We start from the raw sequence: 23,034 nt of genomic DNA on the forward strand, positions 1-23,034 counted from the left end.
CAATCCCCTGCCATTTTCTATATATTGAAATGCCTTCAAAGAATCACCGAATATTCTTGAGAATTCATGCATCAACAATGGTATCTTTCGATTGAACCATTATCTTAGTAAATGTTCTTTATAGTTACTGAATACAAATAGGTAGACAAGCTTTGAACCACCTGTATAAAAGAATAACCACATAGACAAATACACACAAATTTAAAACTTTTTGTTGTCGTAAATGATACATTAGGTCTCGTATCTCTATCCTTTCGTGAGTGTTTACAAAGTCTAGTCCATGAAACTTTGTGGATGCCCTAAATCCAACACCCATATAGGCAAGTACTCAATGCCCCTGCCAAATATGGCATTTAACAAGACTTGTTAAGAAAATTTTTCAACCTTTAACTACTGCAGGATTACCAACACTACTCAACTTTTGGGAAGACACCGTAGTGTTCAAATCACTATAACAAAGTACTTTAAATCATTGAATTCAAGACCAAAAGATATATCTAGCATTGAATTGAGGTTTCCATTGTTAGTGATTTTATTTGTTGGACTTTAATCCCATCCCTTTTGATGTTTGCAATACCATTTCTCTATTCAACCCCCTTTTGTCAAAGGATCTGCTAGATTTCCTTTTGATGGTACAAAATCAATTGTAATTATTCCACTTGTAATCAAGCTTCTTACTATACTATGTCTCAATCCAATATGCCTTGATTTACCATTATACACTTCGTTGTAAGCTTTCGCTAGTGTAGAGGCACTATCACAATGAATGGATATCGGTGCCATTGGTTTGGGCCACATTGGAATTTCAAAAAGTAAATTTCGAAGCCATTCGGCTTCCTTGCTAGTTGATGCTAAAGCTACGAATTCAGATGCCATGGTGGAGTCTGTAATACATGTTTGCTTCTTAGAACCCCAAGAAATTGCTCCTCCACCAAACATAAAGATCCAACCACTTGTTGATGAGTGGTCATCTTTGTTAGTTATCCAACTAGCATCTGAGTATCCTTCAAGAACAGAAGGATACCCACAATATCGTAGACTATAGTCTTTTGTGCCTTCAAGATACCTAAGTATCCTAGTTATTCCCAACCAATGTTGTTTATTTGGATTGCTCGTGTACCTACTTAACACGCCAAGAGCATAAGCTATATCGGGTCTTGTGCAAGTCATTGCATACATTAGACTCCCAACAACTTGAGCATACTCCAACTGGGATACTGAACCACTGTAGTTCTTCACATAATTGATCTTGGGATCTATAGGAGTTGAGCAGGTTTGCATTCTAAATGATTGAACCTCTTGAGAATTTTCTCTATGTAATGAGATTGTGAGAGTTGAATTGATTCTCGATCCCTTACAATTGTTATTCCTAGGATAACATTTGCCTCACCTATGTCTTTCATTTCAAATTTGCTAGATAGCAATTCTTTGGTTTTAATGACTTGTTCTAAATCGGTGCCAAAAATTAGCATGTCATCTACATACAAGCATATAATGACACCTTTGCCTTCATTATACTTGCTGTAAACACATTTGTCTGATTCATTTATCTTGAATCCATTAGCAGTAATAACTCAAAATTTTTATGCCATTGTTTCGGTGCTTGTTTTAGTCCATACAGATATTTCACGAGTTTGCATACTTTTCCTTCTTGACCTGATAGAATAAACCCTTCTGGTTGTTTCATATATACTTCTTCTTCTAACTCACCATTTAGAAATGCTGTTTTTACATCCATTTGGTGAATTACCCATTTTTGGGTCGAAGCTAAAGCAATAAGTAATCGAATTGTAGTTATTCTAGCTACCGGTGAATAAGTATCAAAATAATCCAAGCCGTGTTTTTGAGTAAAACCTTTGGCTACTAATCTGGCTTTAAACTTGTCTATTGTTCCATTCGTTTTCATCTTCTTTTTGAAGATCCATTTACAATCAATAGGTTTGGAACCAAGTGGTAAATCCACTAATTCCCAAGTTTTATTTGCCATAATTGAATCCATCTCATCATTTATCGCTTCTTTCCAAAACAAGGCATCTTGAGAATTTATTGCCTCATCAAATGTTTTGGGATCACTTTCGGTAATAAAACAATAAGGTATTTTGTTACTTAGTTCTTGTCTTGTACCTTCAGTAAGATAAGTCACAAAATCTGAGCCAAATGACTTAGTTATCTTGGCTCTTTTGCTCCTTCTTAACTCAATAATCTCTTCTTTGTCATTTGAAGCTTTTAATGCAGTGAAGTCTTGTTTTATTTAATCATAGACTTCCTTGTGCATTGAGGAGAATCTAGACTCATCAAAAATGGCATCTCTTGATTCAATTATAGTATTAACTGAAATTAAATCATGAGGTTCTACAACAATAAATCTATAGGCCTTGCTATTTTGTGCATATCCCAAAAATGTGAATTCAACACCTCTTTCTCCCAACTTTCTTTTCTTTGGTTCAGGAAGCTTCACTACAGCTCTACAGCTCCAAACTCTCAAATATTTGATGTTTGGTTTTTTATTGTACCAAAATTCATATGGGGTGACAGAATTTCTCTTAGTAGGAATTCTATTTAGTATATAACAAGCAGTTAAAACTGCTTCTCCCCAATATCCTTGACTTAATTTTGAGTTTGACAACATGGCATTAACCATTTCGATTAACACTCTGTTTTTCCTTTCAGTCACACCATTTTGTTGTGGCGTATATGGAGCAGTTACTTCATGTTTAATACCACTAGTTTCAAAGAAATTGTTTTGATAGTATTCACCTCCTCTGTCGGTTCTAAGACATTTTATTCTAGATTCACAAAATAACTCAACTTCAGCCTTAAATATTTTAAATTTTTCAATTACTTCATCCTTAGTATGTAATAAATATACATAGCAAAATCTACTGTAGTCATCAATAAAAGTAGCAAAGTATTTTTTTGCCTCCAAAAGTTGGTGTACCATGTAAGTCACAAATATCACTATGTATCAGTTCTAATTTTGAAGTTTTCCTATCTATTTTAGGAAATGGTTGTCTAGTTATTTTTGTGAGTATGCAAGTCTTACATTTTCCTGCATCTTGTTTAATCCATGGCAACAAATCAAGTTTTATCATTTGATCAATTCTTTTATAATTCACATGCCCTAATCTATTATGCCATAATGTAAAAGGTGACTCAATAAAGTACACAACAGAAGACATATCTTTATTCTTGTTTATCGGCATGACATTTAATTTGAACATGCCGTTACAAAAGTAACCCTTTCCAACAAACATTCCTGTCTTGCTAAGGACAAACTTATCAGCTTCAAATACAAGTTTGAAACCAAACTTGTTAAGCATACTACCACTAACAAGATTCTTTCTTACTTCTGGTACATACAATACATTTGTCAAAGTCACAACATGTCCAGAAGTAAATTTTAAATCTACTTCTCCTGTACCTAAGATGGATGTAGTAGATGCATTTCCCATATATACCACTGCATTGGGATCATTCATGACCTTTAAGTTCTTGAAAAATTCCTTGTTTTTACACACATGTTTGGTAGCTCCTGTATCGACCCACCAAGAAAAGTCTTCCTCCACCATGTTTAATTCAGTAATCATGGCTACCATGCTCTGTGTAACTTCTTTTGGTGCTTCACCCTTGTTAATTTTCTTTTTCAAAAGACGACACTCAAACTTGTAGTGCCCTTCTTTGTTGCAGTGATAACACTTGCCTTTTCTCCTCTTTTTTTCAAGTTGATCATCTTTAGACTGATTTGCCCTCTTTCCTTTGTTGAACTTACTGGTTTGTCCAGATTCCACCATATGCACCTTGCTTGATGCATCTTTGTATTTTAACTCTTGCATAACCTGAGAATTATTTTTCTCTTGCACACGAAATTCTTCTTCTATTCGAAGGGAGTTAGCAAGGGCCTCAAGAGAAATATCTTCTTTTTTATGTTTGAGATCATTTTTAAAATCTTTCCAAGATGGAGGAAGTTTATCTATGATAGAACTGACAACTATGGTTTCATCCATGTGTAATTTGTGTTGGTTAAATCTATTAAGCATTTTCTCTACTTCTGAAAATTGTTCCATGACAGGCCTTGAATCTATCATTTTGAAATTCAGAAAAGTAGAGACCAGAAATTTCTTACTTGAAGAGTCCTCTTGCATGTATCTTGCCTCTACTTTGTCCCATAACTCTTTAGCGGTGGATATCAGATGATAGACGTCAAATAAACTGTCACACATGGCGTTGAGTATATGTCCCCTGCATATTTCGTCATCATTCTCCCACTTTTGACGGTTCCTGATTTCTTCAATTGTTTCTCCATCGGCTTCTGTAGGTTTGGGAGTACTGAGAACATATGCTATCTTTAAAGCCACCAACAGGAAGTGAACTCGTTTCTGCCATCGTATGAATTGCTCACCATCAAAACGTTCCAACTTCACGATATTTGTAGCCAAATCCTTGATCGAGCTTGCCATTATTTTGAAAAGTTTAAAGCCTAAAGATTGTTGAACAAAACAAATGAAAGGAAATGACGGAGAATTCTACGGTACGAAGTCGGCTTCAAATCGTGTAGAATCTACACTATCCTTTAGGCTTTATTTGCTCTCTATTTTGTGCAAATAAATCAGAGCAAATATCCTGTAGGATAAGATGAAGAAAATAGAAGAAACAATGCACTTTGAATTTTCTAGACACAAGATACGTAAGAAAGTTTCTTGCAACAATATTCAATCCTTGTAGAAAGATTTTCTGCAGCAAACCTAACTCAAGTTGACTCTTTTATAGACTTCAATAATTGATAAATTAAACATTGCCACTTTTCATACATGGCTTTTCAGAAAAGGTGTAAACAATTAATCTTGAAATTGTATTGTTTCAATACAAATACAACTTTTCATACACACCTTTTCAATATATACAAATATATTTCATACACACCTTTTCAATATATACGAATATATCTAACAAGGACTACGTCGGGACACTCTTTCAGCTCATTCTAACGATATCTTTTGTGATTTCAAGTTCATAGCAAGTCCGATATTTAAATTCGAGCTAATCTCATGTACTAGAATCGAACCTTTATGTATAGGATGTTTTTTCGTTTGGATAACAAATTGTCTAATTTTTATACAACGAATAAAATGCGAAATGTATTTTCACAAATCCAACCAAGACAATATAGGAATGGTTGCCATGAAATTTTTTTCCCCGGACATAAAAAAAGAAAGAGAATGTTGTTAAATGACCAATTTACCCTCAGAAGGACTATATATATAATTTCTCTTGAGCATGGACAGCCCATCTCACTTGGGCACCAGCTACGCTAATCCTAACATTTTTCGCGGTGTCGGCCATCTCCTCTTCCTCTCTTCTCCAATAACTGGACCAGAAAAATTATATAATATATATGAAGAGAATGAAAATTCTCGCACATCATCAAATCTGAAGATTCAATCTTCCCCAGATCGATCGTCTCAGATCCGATTCCTCGATCCCTAAATCCCACCAATCTGACGACGTATGGCTGCATCGCGTAGGCTTCGGGAGCTCCAATCGCAAGTGGGAAACAAGATCTGCGTCGATTGTTCCCAGAAGAACCCCCAATGGGCATCAGTGTCATACGGCGTTTTCATGTGCCTCGAGTGTTCGGGGAAACACCGTGGGCTTGGCGTTCACATCTCCTTCGTCCGATCTGTGACCATGGACTCGTGGTCCGAGATCCAGCTCAAGAAAATGGAGCATGGGGGTAATGAGAGATTCAACCATTTTGTTTCTCAGTACGGGATCCCTAAAGAAACCGACATAGTGACCAAGTATAATACCAAAGCGGCGGGCGTTTATCGGGATCGTATCCAGGCGCTTGCCGAGGGAAAACCTTGGCGCGATCCTCCGGTTGTTAAAGAAACCTTTAAATCGAATGATAAGAATGGGAGTAGTTCCGCGGGTAAGCCTCCGCTGAGGGCTAATGGGGGTGGAAGCGCTAATTCTGGAAGTAACTTGGGGTGGGATAGCTGGGATAATTTTGATGATGGGGGGAATAATTCTCCCAATAGTATTAGGAGAAACAATACTGTAGGCGATTTTAGGAGTTCCGGGAGTGGAGGTGGCGCACCTTCCCGCTCTAAATCCACACAAGATATTTATTCACGGGCTCAGTTAGAGGCGTCTGCGGCGAACAAGGAGAGTTTTTTTGCGATGAAGATGGCGGAAAACGAGTCCAGGCCAGAGGGGATCAATCCATCGCAAGGTGGGAAGTATGTTGGATTTGGATCAAGTCCTGCTCCAGCGCCTAAGAATAATTATGGAGAGGGGGATGTTCTTTCTGCTGTTTCCCAGGTTCGTTTTATTGGCATGTTTCTGCTATTATGTACCTATTAAGTATCAGTTGATCTGTTTATTTGTGACTGCTTATGCTTCGTGGGTTTTATATGCAGGGATTTGGCAGGTTATCTGTGGTAGCTGCATCCGCCGCCCAATCTGCAGCAACAGTTGTTCAAGCTGGGACTAGGGAGTTCACTTCAAAGGTAGTTTTTCCTACCAGTGACATGATTGTTGCTCATGTTATTGTATTTGTATTCTTTTGAGAGTGTTTTGATTTTACTTCTGGAGATGCACAAAGTTTTGCATATTAGCTAAAAGGGAACCTTTTTTAGTTATTTGTAATTGTCTTCCATGTTCTCTTTTCATATTTTTAAATCGGATTATCTGCTAGTTCTGTTGCATACTGTCAATGTTATTTCGTGGATGTCTTAATGGATACATTTAGTAATATCTAACTTTCCTTGATTGAGGTTGTGAGAGATATGAAAGGTCCGTCCTTCCAACCTGACCATTTATTCTTTTTCAAAATTCCCGGCTAGAAAAATTTAGGTGTATTTCACGTGGTAGCAAAACTAGAGAATTTGTTTCTCCCCATGTAAGTTTTTATGATCCCGATCATAGTTGTCAATAGCCCCCGTAGCCCTCGCTATAGCGAATAGCGTAGCGAAGCGGTCATTATCCTCGCTATTAGCACTACAGCGACAATCGCGATAGCTGAAATAGCGGCGCTATTGCAAAGCGAAGCTACATGCTTATTTTCTGTCCTTTTTTTCCTCTAATTTTGGTCTTTTGGCATGTACTTAGTTAGGTTTTTGCTGGAATTATATTTTTCTGCATTTCTTGCTTTATTTTTGTGTCTTCTACGATATTTCAACGAAAAAACTTAAAATAACTTCAGGTTTTAGTATTTTACAATTAAAGTTGATGGAATATTATGCTGGAAATTAAGGTTTTTGAATTGATGTTACTATACCACTACTTTCTGGGATTTTAATGAGGAGCATGCTGTACATTGTTAACGGGAACCTCACCATTTGCATCCTTTCGGCTTAAAACATTGTTGGAGCCCATTATGTGCTTTGGAACATTGGATTCAATTTTTGGTCTTGTGTTCCCAAATTTGTGAGAGTAAAAAAGGAGATGAAAAATAGAGGTTACACTTACACATCAACATGCATTTTTATGCATCAAACCAAACCTTCTGAATGCATTGTCAACTTAAAAAGCTTAGTAATTAGTCCAAATTTAATTTTATGTCAGTTTCCTGCAACAGATGAGTTATATGCTCTGTAATTTTAAAGATTCATCCAAGGTTACTGTAGCACAAAAAATTAGATCTACAATATTGGGTGATGATGTTCATTATCTTTTTCTTTCCCTAACTTTAATATGTGATGAAAAAGAAAATTGCTCATCAATCCCACTTTTGCAGGTAAAAGAGGGGGGATATGATCAGAAGGTGAATGAAACTGTTAATGTTGTGACAACGAAAACATCAGAAATTGGACAAAAAACATGGGGACTTATGAAAGGTGTAATGGCCTTGGCTTCTCAGAAAGTCGAGGAGTACACTAAAGAAGGATCTGGCTTGAAAAATGATGGCTGGCAACGTAATGAAGGGCGGGCTAATGGCTATTATCAGGAGTTTGGACAAGATTCTAAAGGTTGGAATTCTACTACCGGAACAAAAACCTCTTCTGGTGGGCAGTTTAACTCTGTTACCTCTTCTTCCTGGGATGATTGGGATGCAGCAGACAGCAAGAAGAAAGAACCGACAAAGGGGACAAAATCCCAGAATGGAGATAGCTGGGCAGGCTGGGATGATGGTAAGGATGATGGATTCTATAGTTTCTGTCAAACTGGGTCTGATAAGAAAACCGTGGGTTATAATGGAAAATCTGAGACCAAATGGACAGAGGGAGGGTTTCTTTGAGGTTAGCACATCTCAATCCCAATTATTGTTTCTAAAAAACCCTTCGATCGACTTTAGAGAAGTTATCTGTGAAGGGGTTGTGTGATGAAAGTAGTATATGAAACGTAAAATTTCCTATAGTGGGCCTGGAAAATGCCCAAGAAACTATATAGGTTGCTTGTTTGTCTTGAAGACCACTTTTGTAATTTTGAATTTTAGACTGCAATTGGATTTGTTACTGGTTTTTCAGCATCGGTACTTTAGTTTCGACTACCATGCAAACTGCGGCAAAATTTGTGTCGCCTTCCTCTTTACGTCCCATCTTCAAGTAGATGGCAATGTACGCATTTCTGTAAGACAGTAAAGCAAAAAGACCGCTGGATTCGGTGAGAAGGGCAACCGGAAAGAAATGGATATTTCATTTTAATTTTTCCAATTTTCGATTTTCATAAAGTTTCGCAGCCTGTCTTTTTCACTCCCGCCTGAAGATATCTGGATTCACCCGTGAAACATAGTCTTAGTTATTTAGTTACATCTCGATTCATGAGCTGGGGTAGAGTCTTGGTTGAAGATTCTTTTTGTTTTTCATCTATCAAATTCGGTATTCGATTTTCACTTCTTGTGCGATGTATTTATGTCATGGATATAGGCTGAACCGGCTGTCTTTATGTAAGTTTTGTCTGTCCCTAATTATGGCCTCGTTTGTAAAACTTCTGTATCAGAACCAAATCAAATATAGGCGGATTAATTCTTCGATGAGTGGAATGTAGTTGGATGATGACCATCGTTAGTAATTCATCGATGTTGATCCCGAAACAACATTCAATCGCATTCGAGTTGAAACTTGTACAAAGAAAACTTGAGTGGATAGTTATGATTCTTATCAACAATTTCGTTCCGAAATCTTAAAAAATCGTGCTGTTCGCACAAAACAAACTCATTCCGAAATTTTAAAGTGTTGTGTTGCCCAAAAAAATAAATTAAATATATATACAAAATGCTAGTTTACCGAAAATTTTACTTGGCGTCGCCCGGACTCGAACCGGAGACCTTCAGTGTGTTAGACTGACGTGATAACCAACTACACCACGACACCTTTGTGATGATATTCTGTTAAACAAATATTGTAATCATACCGATAATTTTTGCACTAAACCCCGATACCCTCCATTCTTCGGCCCTTTCTTTCTTCCCCAAGAACCGTAGTCGGGTTGAGTTTCGAAATGTCGAATCTGGACTTGAGTTTGGATGATATAATCAAAACGAGCAAAAATTCGGCCAGAGCACCGAATTACGGGCCGGTGCCGACCAGGCGGTTCGATAACCGTTCTGCTGACCGCGCCACTCCGTACTCCTTTCCCAAGGTTAGATTCTGTTTTTGGTTTGTTTCGATTTTTTGATTGTTAAGTGTTTGTCTTGAAGTTGAATTTTGAGATATTTTGTAAGGCTCGGGCAGCGGAGACTCGGTGGAGCGACAGCATGTTGGCGGAAGAGAGGGCCGCTGCGGCGTTTTACCCTATTCAAGGAGGAGCGAGGGATTTGGTACTTGAGACGGGGACGAAACTTTTGATTTCCAATCTGGATTACGGGGTGTCGGACCTTGACATCAGTGTAATAATTCTTTGAGTTTTATTTCCATTTTTACGCTTAATTTTATTTTAGTTCCATGTTTCATTGCAAAGTTGTTAAACATGGAGAAATAAATGAATACTCTAAACATACCATATCTTAGAATTTGAAGTTCTTGACGAGGACCTGTAGTGGGAAGACATGCTTAGAGTATTTGAGTGGCGTGATCACGATATTGGAACAAATTAGATTAATCTGGTCTTGCACAATAGAGATGCCTTAGGCCATAAGTTCAATAAGAGAATCTAAATTCAAAATATGAAACTTCTAGACACAGGAGCCTCTAAGCTTGTAGAGTCTGATGTGGGATAGCATTGTCACCCCTTAAAAATCTAAAATCTGTGGTGGCTTACTGTGGACGGCTTTCAATCACACTGATGCATGCACCTTTAATCAGGTGTGAACATGGAGCACATTAATGAAATTGAATACCCCTTCTGCTACATCGATTTTAAACAAGGGCACTCATGTAAGGCTGTTTGCTCTTGAGAAGAATCCAAACAGAGAAGTAATATTCGATCAAGCTTATTAACAATCCGTAGTTGATTATAGAATGAATGTGGGACAACGAATGTGTTTACTATATAATTAGGTACATAGTAAATTTAACTTGTACCAAGTAATGACAGTGAACTGCCGACAGTGGAACTGTTTGATAGATTGTGACAATATTCTTGTTTACAAATAAATGATTATTTGTGGGAGGATCTGAAACGATAGATTTGATAGTACTCTAGTAATGAAGATTTTAAAAGTCTTATTTGGGTTAGAGTTGAGGGATTTCAAATCCATGGGTTTGATATCCACGTGAGTAGATTTACAGTAAGGATTTGAAATCTAACACCAAATCATTCCATCGAAAACAGCCTAGAAGAAAGTTTTTGTGCTTTGTTTCCAAGTAATTAGAAAAACTAGATGTATATGTTACACAATCAAAGGAGGAAACTTGGTTAGTTCATCTGCATTTTCCATGATAGTTGACACTTAACAACATTTGAACTTGTATGACATTGATTTTTTATGAGAAAAGGGTGAGATAAACCAGTATTTGCAGATTCCCGTCGACCTTTCTTCTTGTGGAAGTTGGAGATTTAGACTTACCGTATGTGCCATAATATGCAGGAGCTGTTCTCAGATGTAGGTGAGCTGAAAAGTTGTGCAGTTCACTATGACAAATTTGGACGATCAGAGGTATTTGTGCTGTGAATCTGTTGTTTCCAAACTTTTTTCAACTACTGATGACAGTTAAAATGTGGATTATTTCTCATAGGGGACTGCAGAAGTAGTATTTTTTCGACGTACAGATGCAGAGGGGGCTATCAAAAGATACAATCATGTCCAACTGGATGGAAAGCCCATTAAAATCGAGATTGTAGGGGTGAACATGCTCCCACCTTCTGGGATACCTCTTGCTTCATTTGGTGGCTCTAGGAATAACAATGGTGCTCCCATATGGTTTGTTCCGTTGGCATCTCATCTACTCTTTCGGAACATTAGAAAAAATTAATAAAGAAACCAAATGAGTGATAAATTGATGAAATAATAAAAATGACTGCATGGAACAATTTTTAGCAGTTTACCTGCCTGATTAAAGTTTACAATGTGACTATTCAAATCTCGATTAGTGTTCACTGTTCTGTTCATTTTTTCTTTTTTCAAAAGAACTCTAGATTTAATACTCCTTTCTGAAAGCAAGCGTCACTCTAATCTGAGGATTCTTTTTCCTATAAACTTTGTGGGAAAGGAATGAGCGAGTTCGAGGAAGAGGAAGAGGTGGTGTTAGAGGACTACTCCGGCGCGGTGCTCGTGGTGTGAGGAATTCTCGTGGAAATGGTAGAGGAGATGGTACGAGGATATCTGCACAAGATCTTGATGCCGATTTGGATATGTACCATGCAGCTGCAAAAGAAACAAGTTAGCTCCGTCATTTACGGCTACTTTTAATGAAGATTTAGAATATTTTTCTTAAAACTTTTGAAGGTGAGACTAGTCATCTTAGCTCGAAATATTTTCATCAATTTTGATTCTATAAATTCGACTTCTCATGTGTGTGGTATTCATTCTATGTTTCACTGTCCTGTTTATTGTGGTTACCATTCTTGCTGTTTTTTAATCTTGTATGCTTTGGAAATCATGTTCCCTTTTTTCCCAATCAAGTCTCTCGTGAAACGATCTCACAGGTCTTTATTCGTTTGTAAAGTCAACATTACTCGTATTTATTATAAAAAAATAATATTTTTTTATTGTTGATTCAAATAAAATATATCTTATAAAATTGATTATTGAAATTATCTCATCACTTGTTAACTAAGACAAAAAATTGTTCAGTATTTGTTCGAAAAAGATCAAAGTAGTAGGTTGTAATATTATCCCGTTCATATTTGAAATTACTTGATTCGAGTGGATTCAAACATATTTTCATATATTTTGAAATCAAATTTGCGTCTTAATTATTTTGTCCCACCGTTTGTAAGCTATAATATATTTAAATTATTTTAAAATATGACTAAGATTAAACGGGGTCGAATCAAAATTTTATTCAATTTTGAAAATAAATTAAACAAATTTACCTTGGATTAAAAAATTAAGAAAAAAAGTGGAATTCGATTATAAATTAGTTTACTCTGTTTGATCGAAAACACTCTAGATTAGGAGTTTGTTTACTTACAACAGAGGTCAAATTGATTTTTAATTTTATATTTTTAATGGATACTCTTTTCCCTTTAAACTATATATACACACTTGCTATATTTGTTTTATATCATAACTTTAACTTTCATAAACTATCATTATAAATTATTATGCTCTTTCACATTGTAATTTGTTGTTCCAAATATGAACTAATAGATGACAATACTACCAGTTTCCTTGTATTTGCTTTGAAGCCCTGATATTTTTTACCAACTCAAAACTCAACTTGATTTTTTTAAAAAAAAAACAGGAATTATTTGGGTCGAATTCAACTCAAGTTAAAATTCCAATTTGCCGAAGACTTGAATTCTAGTAGGAGCCATAGAGCTTTGTAAGTTTTATATTAATCAAATATTAGTTCGGATTTTAAAACTGTGACTAATCAAACAAAAAATCCAAACTCCATGTGCACACATTTCGAATTCAGTCGGAGTCCAATAATTCAAATAGATAATATCAATGCATCGTCTATTTTTAGCTTGCATGGTTTTTTGGATCTTGTTTGTTATGTTATATCATAATTTGAAAAGGATAGACAAACCATTAACGTATCCTCCATGCAATGAGACAGAATCCTTGACAGAAGTGCCAATTTAAGCCAGGCAAGATTTAGGGCCTGCGAAGCACGCAATGCCCATGCATGCTTCCTTTTGAGAGGTCCTACCAAGAGAAGGATTCTTCCATTCTTCTTCCAAAGGAATGTCATTTTACTCTCTGACGAGTTATTTTTAGTCACCCTGTGGGTATGATAATGACGTTCAGAGAAAACTCGAAAACAAAATCTTTTTTGCTCCATTTAAATCCTTGCAGGAAAGGCTTAAGACTTCTAATCCACATAATTTAAAATATTCAACCTTTTTACAGGTATGTCGAACAGTCCGGTCCATGGTTCGCCGGAACGGTTGCGGTGCTTGGAACGGCAACGACCGTTCCAGTTACAATGTTATGTTACGGAACGGTTGTATAAAAATATTAATAAATTCAAAAAATTGGTAAAAAATTTTAAATATAAATTACACCATACTAAAAAATAAAACATATGAAGTTATTACAAATTAATATATCAATACAAAACTATTTTACAATAATAGCACAATAAAATACACACTAAAAATTATAACATACCAAAACTAATACCATGAAGTGTGACGGGGAAGAGCGAGATCATTGTTATATTCATCACTATCTCGTAGATTAAATTGATTTCGAACATTTGGATATTGACGTGATTGTTCATAGGGATATTGATTTGATTGAGATGACGAAAGATCATTAGAATGGGATGACTGATTTTGTAATAATGTTTCGTCACGACGATTATAGTATCTGAATCCACGATACACAGTAGAACTATCAGCTGTACTTGAAGATCTATACTCGTGACCATGACGTCCAACACCACGCCATATAGATGATGAAGATTCATTGTATCTATCACCAATATACTGAGACGACCCATAATCAAATCCACGATGTTTAATTCCATGTGTGCCGGATGTTGAAAAATCAAATGATCTATCAAAAGAATCGTGTGTAGAATTATAATTACCCAGATATCCATATCCACCTGATCGATATCCAGTCGGATCATACCCAACATGCTAAGAGTCCCAATTGTAACTCATCGATCCATAATTATCTGTCATTTGAATTTGTCGATGTCCCCCCAATCCATAACCATAACCATAAATGAACCATCTACAATAACAATTACCATACACCGTAATCTATATACCTATAAAAGTGTGGATGATGGGCAAAATTTTTTTATTGTGATTTTACTACATTGCCCAAAAACTATGTATTGTTTGTATTAATTGCATGGGCATTGGTGGAAAAAATATATAAAATTTAGGGACAAATTTGGGATAATGGATTTGTAATGTATTGATTATGTATTTAATTGAGGTATTTATTTTTTTGAACTCATTAAACACATGAGGATCATAGTGTTTTTATTTTTTTAATAGAAAATTGTAAAATAACAAATTTTGAAAATAATATTACATAAAAATTAAATCGATATTCGATAATAAAAAATATATTAGAAAAATAATATTTTCTTCATACATAATTCTTACAAAAAATATTAAAAAGAATATATATTTAACTATTATACTTATAAAAGTACAAAAAGAATAACAAAATTTTCCTTGTAAATTTTCTACTATTCTCATAAATTGTGTATTGTTAGATTAATTGCATGAAAATTACACAATCATTAAATACATAAGGATTAAAATAGTGTTTTTATTTTTTAATAAAAAATTGCAACATAAGAATCATTGAAAATAATGTTACATAAAAATTGAATAAATATTTTATAATAAAAATACATTAGAGAAATAATATTTTCTTGATACATAATTCTTAGAAAAAATATTAAAACAATAGCTTTTTTTAATTTTAAAAAATCATTAAAAATATTAAAAAAATATATATTTAACTATTATACTTATAAAAATGTAAAAATAATAACAAAGTTTTTCATTGTAAATTTTCTACCATCCCCTTAAATTGTGTGTTGTTAGATTAATTGCATGGAAATTTTTTACATAATTTATGGGAAATCTATGCATTAAAAATGAATATATGTTTGATAATAAAAATATATTTTTTTTTATCTATAAACCTACGTAAGTGTAGATAATTGACAATTTTTTCAATTGTCAAAAGATAAAAATGACATCCTCATCAATACAAATCCAAAAATTCAATAAAGATATATTTGTAAATTTCTAATTGTTGTAAGTGTAAAAAGAAAATATCAATTTTTTTTATTTATTCCACCTAATATATAATTAATTAGTAGCCTAATTATTCCACATCATATATAATTAATAGTCTAACAATTGTTAATGAATTATCACTACAATATACATTGATTGTAATAATTTATATCACTTCAAGAATAAAATGTAATTCCTAAATTAACTTTCTCAAATAATCCATCTTTATACTAAGTTTAAATATTTTATCCTTTTAATTTTCTTTCTACATGTTATTTTATTATTTTAATGCAATTTTATAATTATATTTTAGTGTAGTTTCTAATTAAGTAATAAATTATAGTATCACATGAAGATATAAGAAAAAAATAATTATATATGCAATAGTACAATAACATGATAAGTATATAATAATATAATAATATGAAATTTAATAGTAATATATTTTATTATTTTTTAACTAAGAATTGAAAGTAAAGAATTTAATAAATTATTTATTAGAATTTATATCAATAATTATGAATTTTAATATACTAATAATATCATAAAATATGAATTTAATAGAAAAATTAAAATAGTTAGCTATAATAAGAAGTTTAAATCTTTTAGTCGCACTTATAAATATATATATTTATATATATATAAAAGTCTTTTATTGGAATCTTTTTTACAGAGGAAGGAGTGATGTGTGAGTGTTTTACATCCATAAAATTCCCGTGTCTTTACTATTCACAAGTTTTTACATTTCAAACTAGGCAAAAACTTGTATGAAACGGTCTCACGGGTCGTATTTGTGAGACGGATCCCTTATTTGGATCATCCATGAAAAAGTATTACTTTTTATGCTAAGAATATTACTTTTTATTTGAATATGGGTAGGGTTGACCCGTCTCACGAATTAAGATCCGTGAGACGGTCTCACATGAGACTAACTCTTCAAACTATATCTTATTGTTTAGATTGTCAACTGGTTGAAAATATCATTAGAAATATTGAAACGTCTTTCACACTTTTCACGTGGTTAGTATTTATAACCGTTTGAGAAAATCTTTCAACCGTGTAAAAATGATTGAAAACAAATTTTAAAAGCAAATTTTGAGTATTATAGGTTATATTTTATTATCAATTATTATTATTTCATTAGTTTTGATAATATTTTGACGAGTTAGTCATAAATATTTTAAATTGACAATTATTTGTCCTTAGTGTGCTTCACTTATATAAATTATGATTTATGCATTTACAAAATCCATAATCTGGTTGATTTTTAGGTTATTATACCTTATACGTGGTTCTTTAGGTTATTATACCTTATACGTGGTTCTTAGATAAATATATTTTCAAAATTTGTTTCAGTTCAATTCATTCTATATATTATGCTAATTATAATTTATTATATAACATAAAATTAACGACTTGAATTTCAATTTGAGAAACAATTTTGAAAGTAAAGTATATAAGTTCTTTATTAATTTATTCGTCTATTATGACAAAAGACTAAATCAATATAAATAAAAAAATGAATCAAATTATTTTTAAAAAAAATCAAATTTTAATTTTTATTAAATAATTAATATTTACGTGCATCGCACGTGCTTCTTGCTAGTGAACCATAAATATCTCATCATCATATTTTTTAAACACCAAACCGTTCCGCTTTCCCGTTCCGTTCCGCTTTCCCGTTAAATCGCCGATAAAATGTCGAAGAACAGCGCTACAAAACAATATCCGCTTTGCCCCGGAACTTTGGAACGGTGGTCACCATTCCCGTTCCGTTCCGGCGAACCATGGTCAGGTCCTTATTAGTACTGTTCTTGGTGAGACAAGGAAGAAAGAAATTCAATCAGAATAAAGTCCTGAAGCTTTGGCTTCAACCTTCAATGTTCTCAGGTATTGAATTGTTTTACCAATAAAGGCAACTGGATTGTTACCTTGTAAATTTGGGAGTGTGCACTGCAACCTGCTCAGTGTTTCCTGTACTCTTTCTTTCCTTTTGTTGCAAGACAAGAAACCAAATTCTTCTGAACTAAAGTTGTCTCTACAAGTGGATTCTGCTTCGTCATCCAAAGTAGTGCATGTATAGTTTTCCGCAGAGCTGCGAGTGCGCCTTAGAAATGGTAAATCACAATTTCCATCCAAAAGCTTCTGCCTTTTCGTTGGCCCAGTAAAACTGTTGGCATCTTCACATGTTTCTTCACACGTTTGATTGTGGGTCATTGTACTAGGTGAACGACCTGTGCTCATTTCTTCATCATCCTTTAAATAATCGCTGTCGCTATCGGAACAGAGCAAAGCATTCAATTCTTCGGTGTCTTTAAGAATTTCATGATCCATATCATTTCGTGAGTGATCTTCTATCCGTTCATCATTCATAATGGGATTCAAAGGATGGAAAATTTTCATGGGTTCTTCCTCGATTTGGTTGTTTTCTGCAAGGGCACCAAACAAGCTCCATCTTGAATGGGGTTCTCCATCATAGAACCATATACAAAGGTAGTTATACTTGTATCACCTGACTGGTCAAATACAAGAAATCTCTTCTGAGGAGGTGCAGCACCATTTTTAGGACTTCTTTTTTGTTCCAAATGAATGGTGTCTGAAAGAAAATTCTCTCTGGATGCAGAATATAAAATGGAAGTAAAGCTTGGATGTAATCCATGCGAGAGGTGAAATGAGTTAAGTGCGTGAGAGCTATTTAGTTCGCTTGCCTTCAACTGTTGCATTTCAGAAGATGGAAACGAGGGACCAATTCTCATCGTAGGATACTCAACAGAGTAAAGTTTCCTGTTAGCACTAAACAACTTAAACGATGAATTTTTAGATATTAAACATGAATTTTCAGGTGGGTGACTCGATTTGAAAGCCCAACAAATTAGAAAACGAATTTTCATGTTTGTGTCCTCAAAAAAAACCAACATAAAAAAGTAGAAACTGAAACAAAATTGAAAACGAGATATCAACATGAACCAGAAAGATTTTGAGATCGTGAGACAGTTACCTGAAGTTGTACCATAAAGTTAACATTGAATTGAAATTAACATAAGTTTAAGGAAATATAAAACTAGAATAAGCATATCTGTCTAATTAATGAATAATCAAAACCAACTTCTACTGAATATTTGCCTACTCTCTGCCATAAGTGACAATACAACAAAAAAATCTATCATATTTACAATGAAACTCTCTCAACCTCATAGGCTCATTTTTTTCTGACCTCATAATTCAGAAACAAAATATCAAACACATATCATGTACGATTTCCAGAAACGTATCTGCTTTAGACATTTCACCGGACATACAGGAGTCGACCTCAAGTTTTCAGTTTCACCCAACAAATAATAACACTAGGCAGCCATCACAAACACTCCAGCACTACCTAAAATTACAATCCATGAGCTCAGTTGGTTCGAAACTTAAAATCAGCTATTTTGGCCCTTTTCTTTTTTACATCAGAGATCAATAGCTATCGTATACAAACATTTCCTCTTTGACGTTACAGCACCATATTCCCTTACATGGCCGTTTGACTCATATAGCAGAGAGAAACAGGAGAGATGTTTCTCTCCGCTAATTGAATCCTCCAAATAGCAATTTAAAAAATCAAAATTGCTACAATTTAGATATTATTTGGTGGTTCCGTCAAACAAATATCCAGAGATAAACCAAATCGAAAACCAAAAATCAACATGAACCAAACAGATTGTCAGAGACAGGCTAGAAGCCGTGCCTTTTTGCTATAGTGGTGTGAAAAGACATCGAACCAAAAGCCCACAAAGTGAGCCTATTCATGGTCTCCCAAAAATAGAATATATAGAAATTCGAAAAGCCAAACCAAACAGCAACAACGAACTACTATCTACAAAAAACAAAGAGATTTGAGAGGAAGAATTGTGAATCTTTACCTTGTGTGGAAGACTTTGGAATCGATAGCCCGACATGCAAAGATTGGGCGGTAAGATCAGGAACGAAGGCCCCAGCAGCGAAAATCTAAGAACATAGTAAATTTGAGTTGGGGAATGAGAAATACGGTGAATTGAGAGCCGTGGAAAGAGCAACGTGAAACATGATGTTGGTGACTTGAGATGCGGAATGAGAAACAGATAAATCTGTAATATTACTACTTCGTAGAAAAGAGAAAAATAGGAAAAAATGTTGGTGTCCTTGGAAAAAGTTTTTAAAGTTGGTTTCCTTGGAATCTAAAATCATCTGTTAGTACCCATGTAGAATCACCTCGCTAAACCCAATTCATTCCTTTATGGGTATGAATTCGTGGGAGTGGCCATACATAGATTCCTGGCTATGTGGTCTTTTTTAAATATTGTTATCACAGCGTCCGACCAAACATATATGGGAACCCCAATATGATCACATATCTTGGATTTGAAAATGTGAAAACATAAACTCAGCACACGTTATGTTATTCGTAACCTCGGTAAACTGAGTAACCCTGTAGTAAAAAGTAACCAAGCACAGACATCACATGACCTCGACCATAATGAGATACTAAATACCCTAAGGACTATGCGCTTCAAGGTGAATCTAAAAGACAACTATTATAGCGATATCAATCTAATATTTAGCTTCAACACTAAAAAATATTAGAAAGATAGTTCTCAGACTAGTAGTTTTCAATCTTCAAACAGACCCACATTTCTAGGGAAAGCAAACAGATTCAACAAGAAAAAAGAAAAAGTTCATAACCCTGTGAGACCACCAACTCCGATTTGTCAAGCAATCGACTGAAAGATAAAAATAAGAAAATAACGACACAATCATTTAGAACTCGGTGGCAAATTCATTTGCAAGGGTTTTTTGTCGAATCTGAATGCAGAGAACATTTAATTTAATAAAGAAAATATGCAAATCAGGTTTCCAAGGTACCAGCCACAATATCATAAATCAAGAACACAATACTGACATGACTATATCACACGAATTCCTATATTAAATTAGATTAAAATCATCACTATGACTGACATAATTAGGATAGAGACAGGAGGAAGTTGTTCATATAAATAACTCACCTTCGAATCATATGAAAGTTACTTCACAATATTTAATAAAATTTAATCTGATTGCGTAACCATCCAAGTACGCATGCTATTGCAGCTTTAATTCAGGTAAAACTCGATGCATTTAACAATAACAGCAGAAGCAACGCTTAATAATGTCACCGATGAGAGTGAAATGAAATTAATTCAAGACCAAGTGCATACGTATGAGTTGAGAAAGGCGAAGGAGAAAAACATTGACCCGAGCTCGCTTCGAACATATCATTAGCTGCTCCAAAAAGTTTCGAACACGCCCAGGCTCACCTGTAGATCAAACAACCGTAATTTCATTCTAGGATTCCTTGACAAACACAATACAGGAGCCTATCGTCAGCCTACCAACAAAATCTGATTATAATCTAGAAAAAAAGAAATTAAGTACCGAATTTAAGAATTTCGGAATTCCATTTCATTGCACCAAACCAAAATCCGGATACACATTCATCAGAAATGAAACACAGCTCCAATAGTTAACCATCTACATTATATTCTGCGCACATTGATCAAGCACAACCCTATCGAAACATATAATTTACACAAACTTCCTAAACCTAGATCCTTAACCACCAAATCCATACAAGGTACGTCCCTGCCTCTTCAAAGCATAAACGACATCCATTGCGGTAACAGTCTTCCGGCGAGCGTGCTCAGTGTAGGTGACAGCGTCGCGAATGACATTCTCCAAGAAGATCTTGAGGACCCCACGTGTCTCCTCGTAGATAAGCCCACTGATACGCTTAACTCCGCCTCTACGAGCCAATCGTCGAATCGCCGGCTTGGTGATGCCCTGGATGTTATCTCTCAGAACCTTGCGATGCCGCTTTGCTCCGCCCTTTCCCAAACCCTTTCCGCCCTTGCCACGACCAGACATTATGCGACTTCAAAATTCCAACAGATACCAAAGAAACTTCTGTGACCTTGTATCCTACGGGGTGAGAGCGAGTTTATATAGAGAGGTTCCGAAGTCCTTAAATGCGCGACGTCCGTTGGATATGCCTTCCATCGACAGTGGAGGACATGATCCACGTTTTTTATCATATACTACATGGACCGTCGATAAGGAACAGATCGATGTATGTGAGTTTGTTTGTAATTTGAATACACGGATCGTGGTTTTGTCGTGATTGAAATTATTGATTTTTAATTTTTTTAATACACTGTTTGCGTTCAAAGTTTAAGGACTTGTTTTTAAAAAACAAAAACAAAACCAGTTTAAGTACTTGTTTGCTTCGAATATTTGAGCATTTTATTATATTTATTTTTATACAGAAACACGTTGAATAAGTTTCGAGTTATTTATGAATGGAATCTAACTCATCTTAAATTTAATTACATATATATTGATTGATTTCTAGGTATAATGATGAATAGTAAAATATAAACTTTTTATTGATAATATAAAATCACATCCTCCATTTTTGTTTACAATTGATATGTCTCACAGATAAAGATTCGTAAAATCGTCTCACAAAAGACATATTCATATTATTTTTTATTCTAAAGCCCCCGTTCATTCTTCGAGCATTCTTGCAAACTTGACAGCTGATTCCTAAACTTCAAATCATATTTTTCATGATACCAAATTCAAATACAAGCCTTAGTTTGTCCTCCTTATAGTCAATAATACGCCAAACAAATTCGATGGTTCGAATTGCAGAAAGTGACAATAAAATATGTTTTTTTATCTCACCACCTTGAATCTTGCAAGGTTCTCAGCAAAGATGCTCCCAAACCAGTTGTGGTCGACGGAGATGTAAAGACTGTTAGTACTATCGATGCATGGCACCATTCAGATTTATTGCGTATAAATTATGTACTGAATGGTCTCAATGATTCAGTATATAATATGTATAGTGAATACAAGACGTATCGTGAATTGTGGGAGTTTCTAGATCAAAAATACAAAACCGATAATGTCGAGGCCAATAAATTTATCGTTGGCTGATTCTTGGACTACAGTATGGTCGACTCTAAAACTGTGATCAGTTAGGCTCGAGAACTCCGAGTGATCCTGCATGATATTCATGCGGAGATCATGGTGTAGAGCGAAACTTTCCAATTGCGGCTATCATCGAAAATGAGATGAATGTAGAGGAAAGTGGTTATTAGGCTTCGTCTTAAATAAAACAACAATGTATCCAAAATAAGGTTTCTCAATACTATTGTGGCTATGGCCAAAATTTTCGAACATGGACAAAGATCAAAGATAGATAAATTTACTGGTGGATATATGTTCCAAGTTGGGACCTAAGAATGATACGTTAAAGAAATTTTTTTTATATGAAATGCTACAATTGTGACAGTATGGACCACTAGACTTCTAAATGCAAAAGGCCGAAAAGAATATAGCTATGTGATATAATGACTATTAAGCTCATGATTAATGAAGAGAATTCTTCTGCTAACTTGCTTAAGTTTTTTAATTTGAGACGTGATAAAATATGACATGTTAATTATGTTACTATTCATATATTGATTCACTTAAAAAATATTCAAACATTTCAAATCGATGAACAACACAAATTTGAAACATGTGTCAAGCAAAACTAACAAGATCATCTTTCCAAACCATTGAAAAAATAATGAACCCCTGATCTAATTCATATAGATGTATGCAATTTAAAATGAGTGCAAAAACATTGCGAAAGTTAATATCTTATTACTTTTGTTGATGATATCACAAAATTTTGTAATACGTATCTTTTCAAAAGTAAAG

General features: G+C 34.5%; 4 protein-coding genes and 1 non-coding gene across 5 annotated transcripts; 2 read left to right on the top strand and 3 right to left on the bottom strand.

Annotated features, from left to right (window-relative positions):
- Positions 1-588: 588 nt before the first annotated feature.
- On the bottom strand, positions 589-4,893 carry LOC140839286 (uncharacterized). The gene is made up of 5 exons (XM_073205925.1): positions 4,400-4,893; positions 3,044-4,309; positions 1,643-2,124; positions 1,391-1,550; positions 589-1,256 (listed from the first exon to the last, which is right to left on the bottom strand). Exons 1-5 carry the CDS (start codon positions 4,455-4,457, stop codon positions 589-591), a joined length of 2,634 nt encoding a protein of 877 aa, XP_073062026.1. The 5' UTR covers positions 4,458-4,893.
- Positions 4,894-5,274: 381 nt separating this feature from the next.
- LOC140839869 (probable ADP-ribosylation factor GTPase-activating protein AGD6) lies at positions 5,275-8,467 on the top strand. The gene is made up of 3 exons (XM_073206853.1): positions 5,275-6,321; positions 6,420-6,509; positions 7,739-8,467. Exons 1-3 carry the CDS (start codon positions 5,506-5,508, stop codon positions 8,237-8,239), a joined length of 1,407 nt encoding a protein of 468 aa, XP_073062954.1. The 5' UTR covers positions 5,275-5,505; the 3' UTR covers positions 8,240-8,467.
- Positions 8,468-9,240: 773 nt separating this feature from the next.
- On the bottom strand, positions 9,241-9,314 carry TRNAV-AAC (transfer RNA valine (anticodon AAC)). The gene has a single exon. It is a non-coding gene; the product is annotated as a tRNA-Val (tRNA).
- Positions 9,315-9,403: 89 nt separating this feature from the next.
- LOC140838008 (THO complex subunit 4B-like) lies at positions 9,404-11,945 on the top strand. The gene is made up of 5 exons (XM_073204095.1): positions 9,404-9,582; positions 9,665-9,829; positions 10,970-11,038; positions 11,118-11,302; positions 11,592-11,945. The coding sequence occupies exons 1-5, from the start codon at positions 9,442-9,444 to the stop codon at positions 11,764-11,766; spliced, it is 735 nt and encodes a 244-aa protein (XP_073060196.1). The 5' UTR covers positions 9,404-9,441; the 3' UTR covers positions 11,767-11,945.
- An 8,767-nt stretch (positions 11,946-20,712) lies between these two features.
- Positions 20,713-21,255, bottom strand: LOC140839870 (histone H4). Its single transcript, XM_073206854.1, has one exon. The coding sequence runs from the start codon at positions 21,187-21,189 to the stop codon at positions 20,878-20,880; it is 312 nt and encodes a 103-aa protein (XP_073062955.1). The 5' UTR covers positions 21,190-21,255; the 3' UTR covers positions 20,713-20,877.
- Positions 21,256-23,034: the final 1,779 nt, after the last annotated feature.

Source organism: Primulina eburnea, chromosome 8, assembly GCF_022965805.1.
Source record: "Primulina eburnea isolate SZY01 chromosome 8, ASM2296580v1, whole genome shotgun sequence".
Classification (NCBI taxonomy): domain Eukaryota; kingdom Viridiplantae; phylum Streptophyta; class Magnoliopsida; order Lamiales; family Gesneriaceae; genus Primulina; species Primulina eburnea.

Bases quoted from the DNA above. Each gene is read 5' to 3' on its own strand.
- LOC140839869 (XM_073206853.1), top strand. From the start codon at position 5,506: ATGGCTGCATCGCGTAGGCTTCGGGAGCTCCAATCGCAAGTGGGAAAC. The intron at 6,322-6,419 runs GTTCGTTTTATT...TTTTATATGCAG, and splicing joins TTCTTTCTGCTGTTTCCCAG to GGATTTGGCAGGTTATCTGT. The intron at 6,510-7,738 runs GTAGTTTTTCCT...CCACTTTTGCAG, and splicing joins CTAGGGAGTTCACTTCAAAG to GTAAAAGAGGGGGGATATGA.
- LOC140839286 (XM_073205925.1), bottom strand. From the start codon at position 4,457: ATGGCAAGCTCGATCAAGGATTTGGCTACAAATATCGTGAAGTTGGAA. The intron at 1,551-1,642 runs GTATGCAAACTC...AATGGATTCAAG, and splicing joins TATCAGGTCAAGAAGGAAAA to ATAAATGAATCAGACAAATG. The intron at 1,257-1,390 runs GTGAGGCAAATG...CAACTCCTATAG, and splicing joins ATTTGAAATGAAAGACATAG to ATCCCAAGATCAATTATGTG.
- LOC140838008 (XM_073204095.1), top strand. From the start codon at position 9,442: ATGTCGAATCTGGACTTGAGTTTGGATGATATAATCAAAACGAGCAAA. The intron at 9,830-10,969 runs GTAATAATTCTT...CATAATATGCAG, and splicing joins TGTCGGACCTTGACATCAGT to GAGCTGTTCTCAGATGTAGG. The intron at 11,303-11,591 runs GTTTGTTCCGTT...TTTGTGGGAAAG, and splicing joins AACAATGGTGCTCCCATATG to GAATGAGCGAGTTCGAGGAA.
- LOC140839870 (XM_073206854.1), bottom strand. From the start codon at position 21,189: ATGTCTGGTCGTGGCAAGGGCGGAAAGGGTTTGGGAAAGGGCGGAGCA.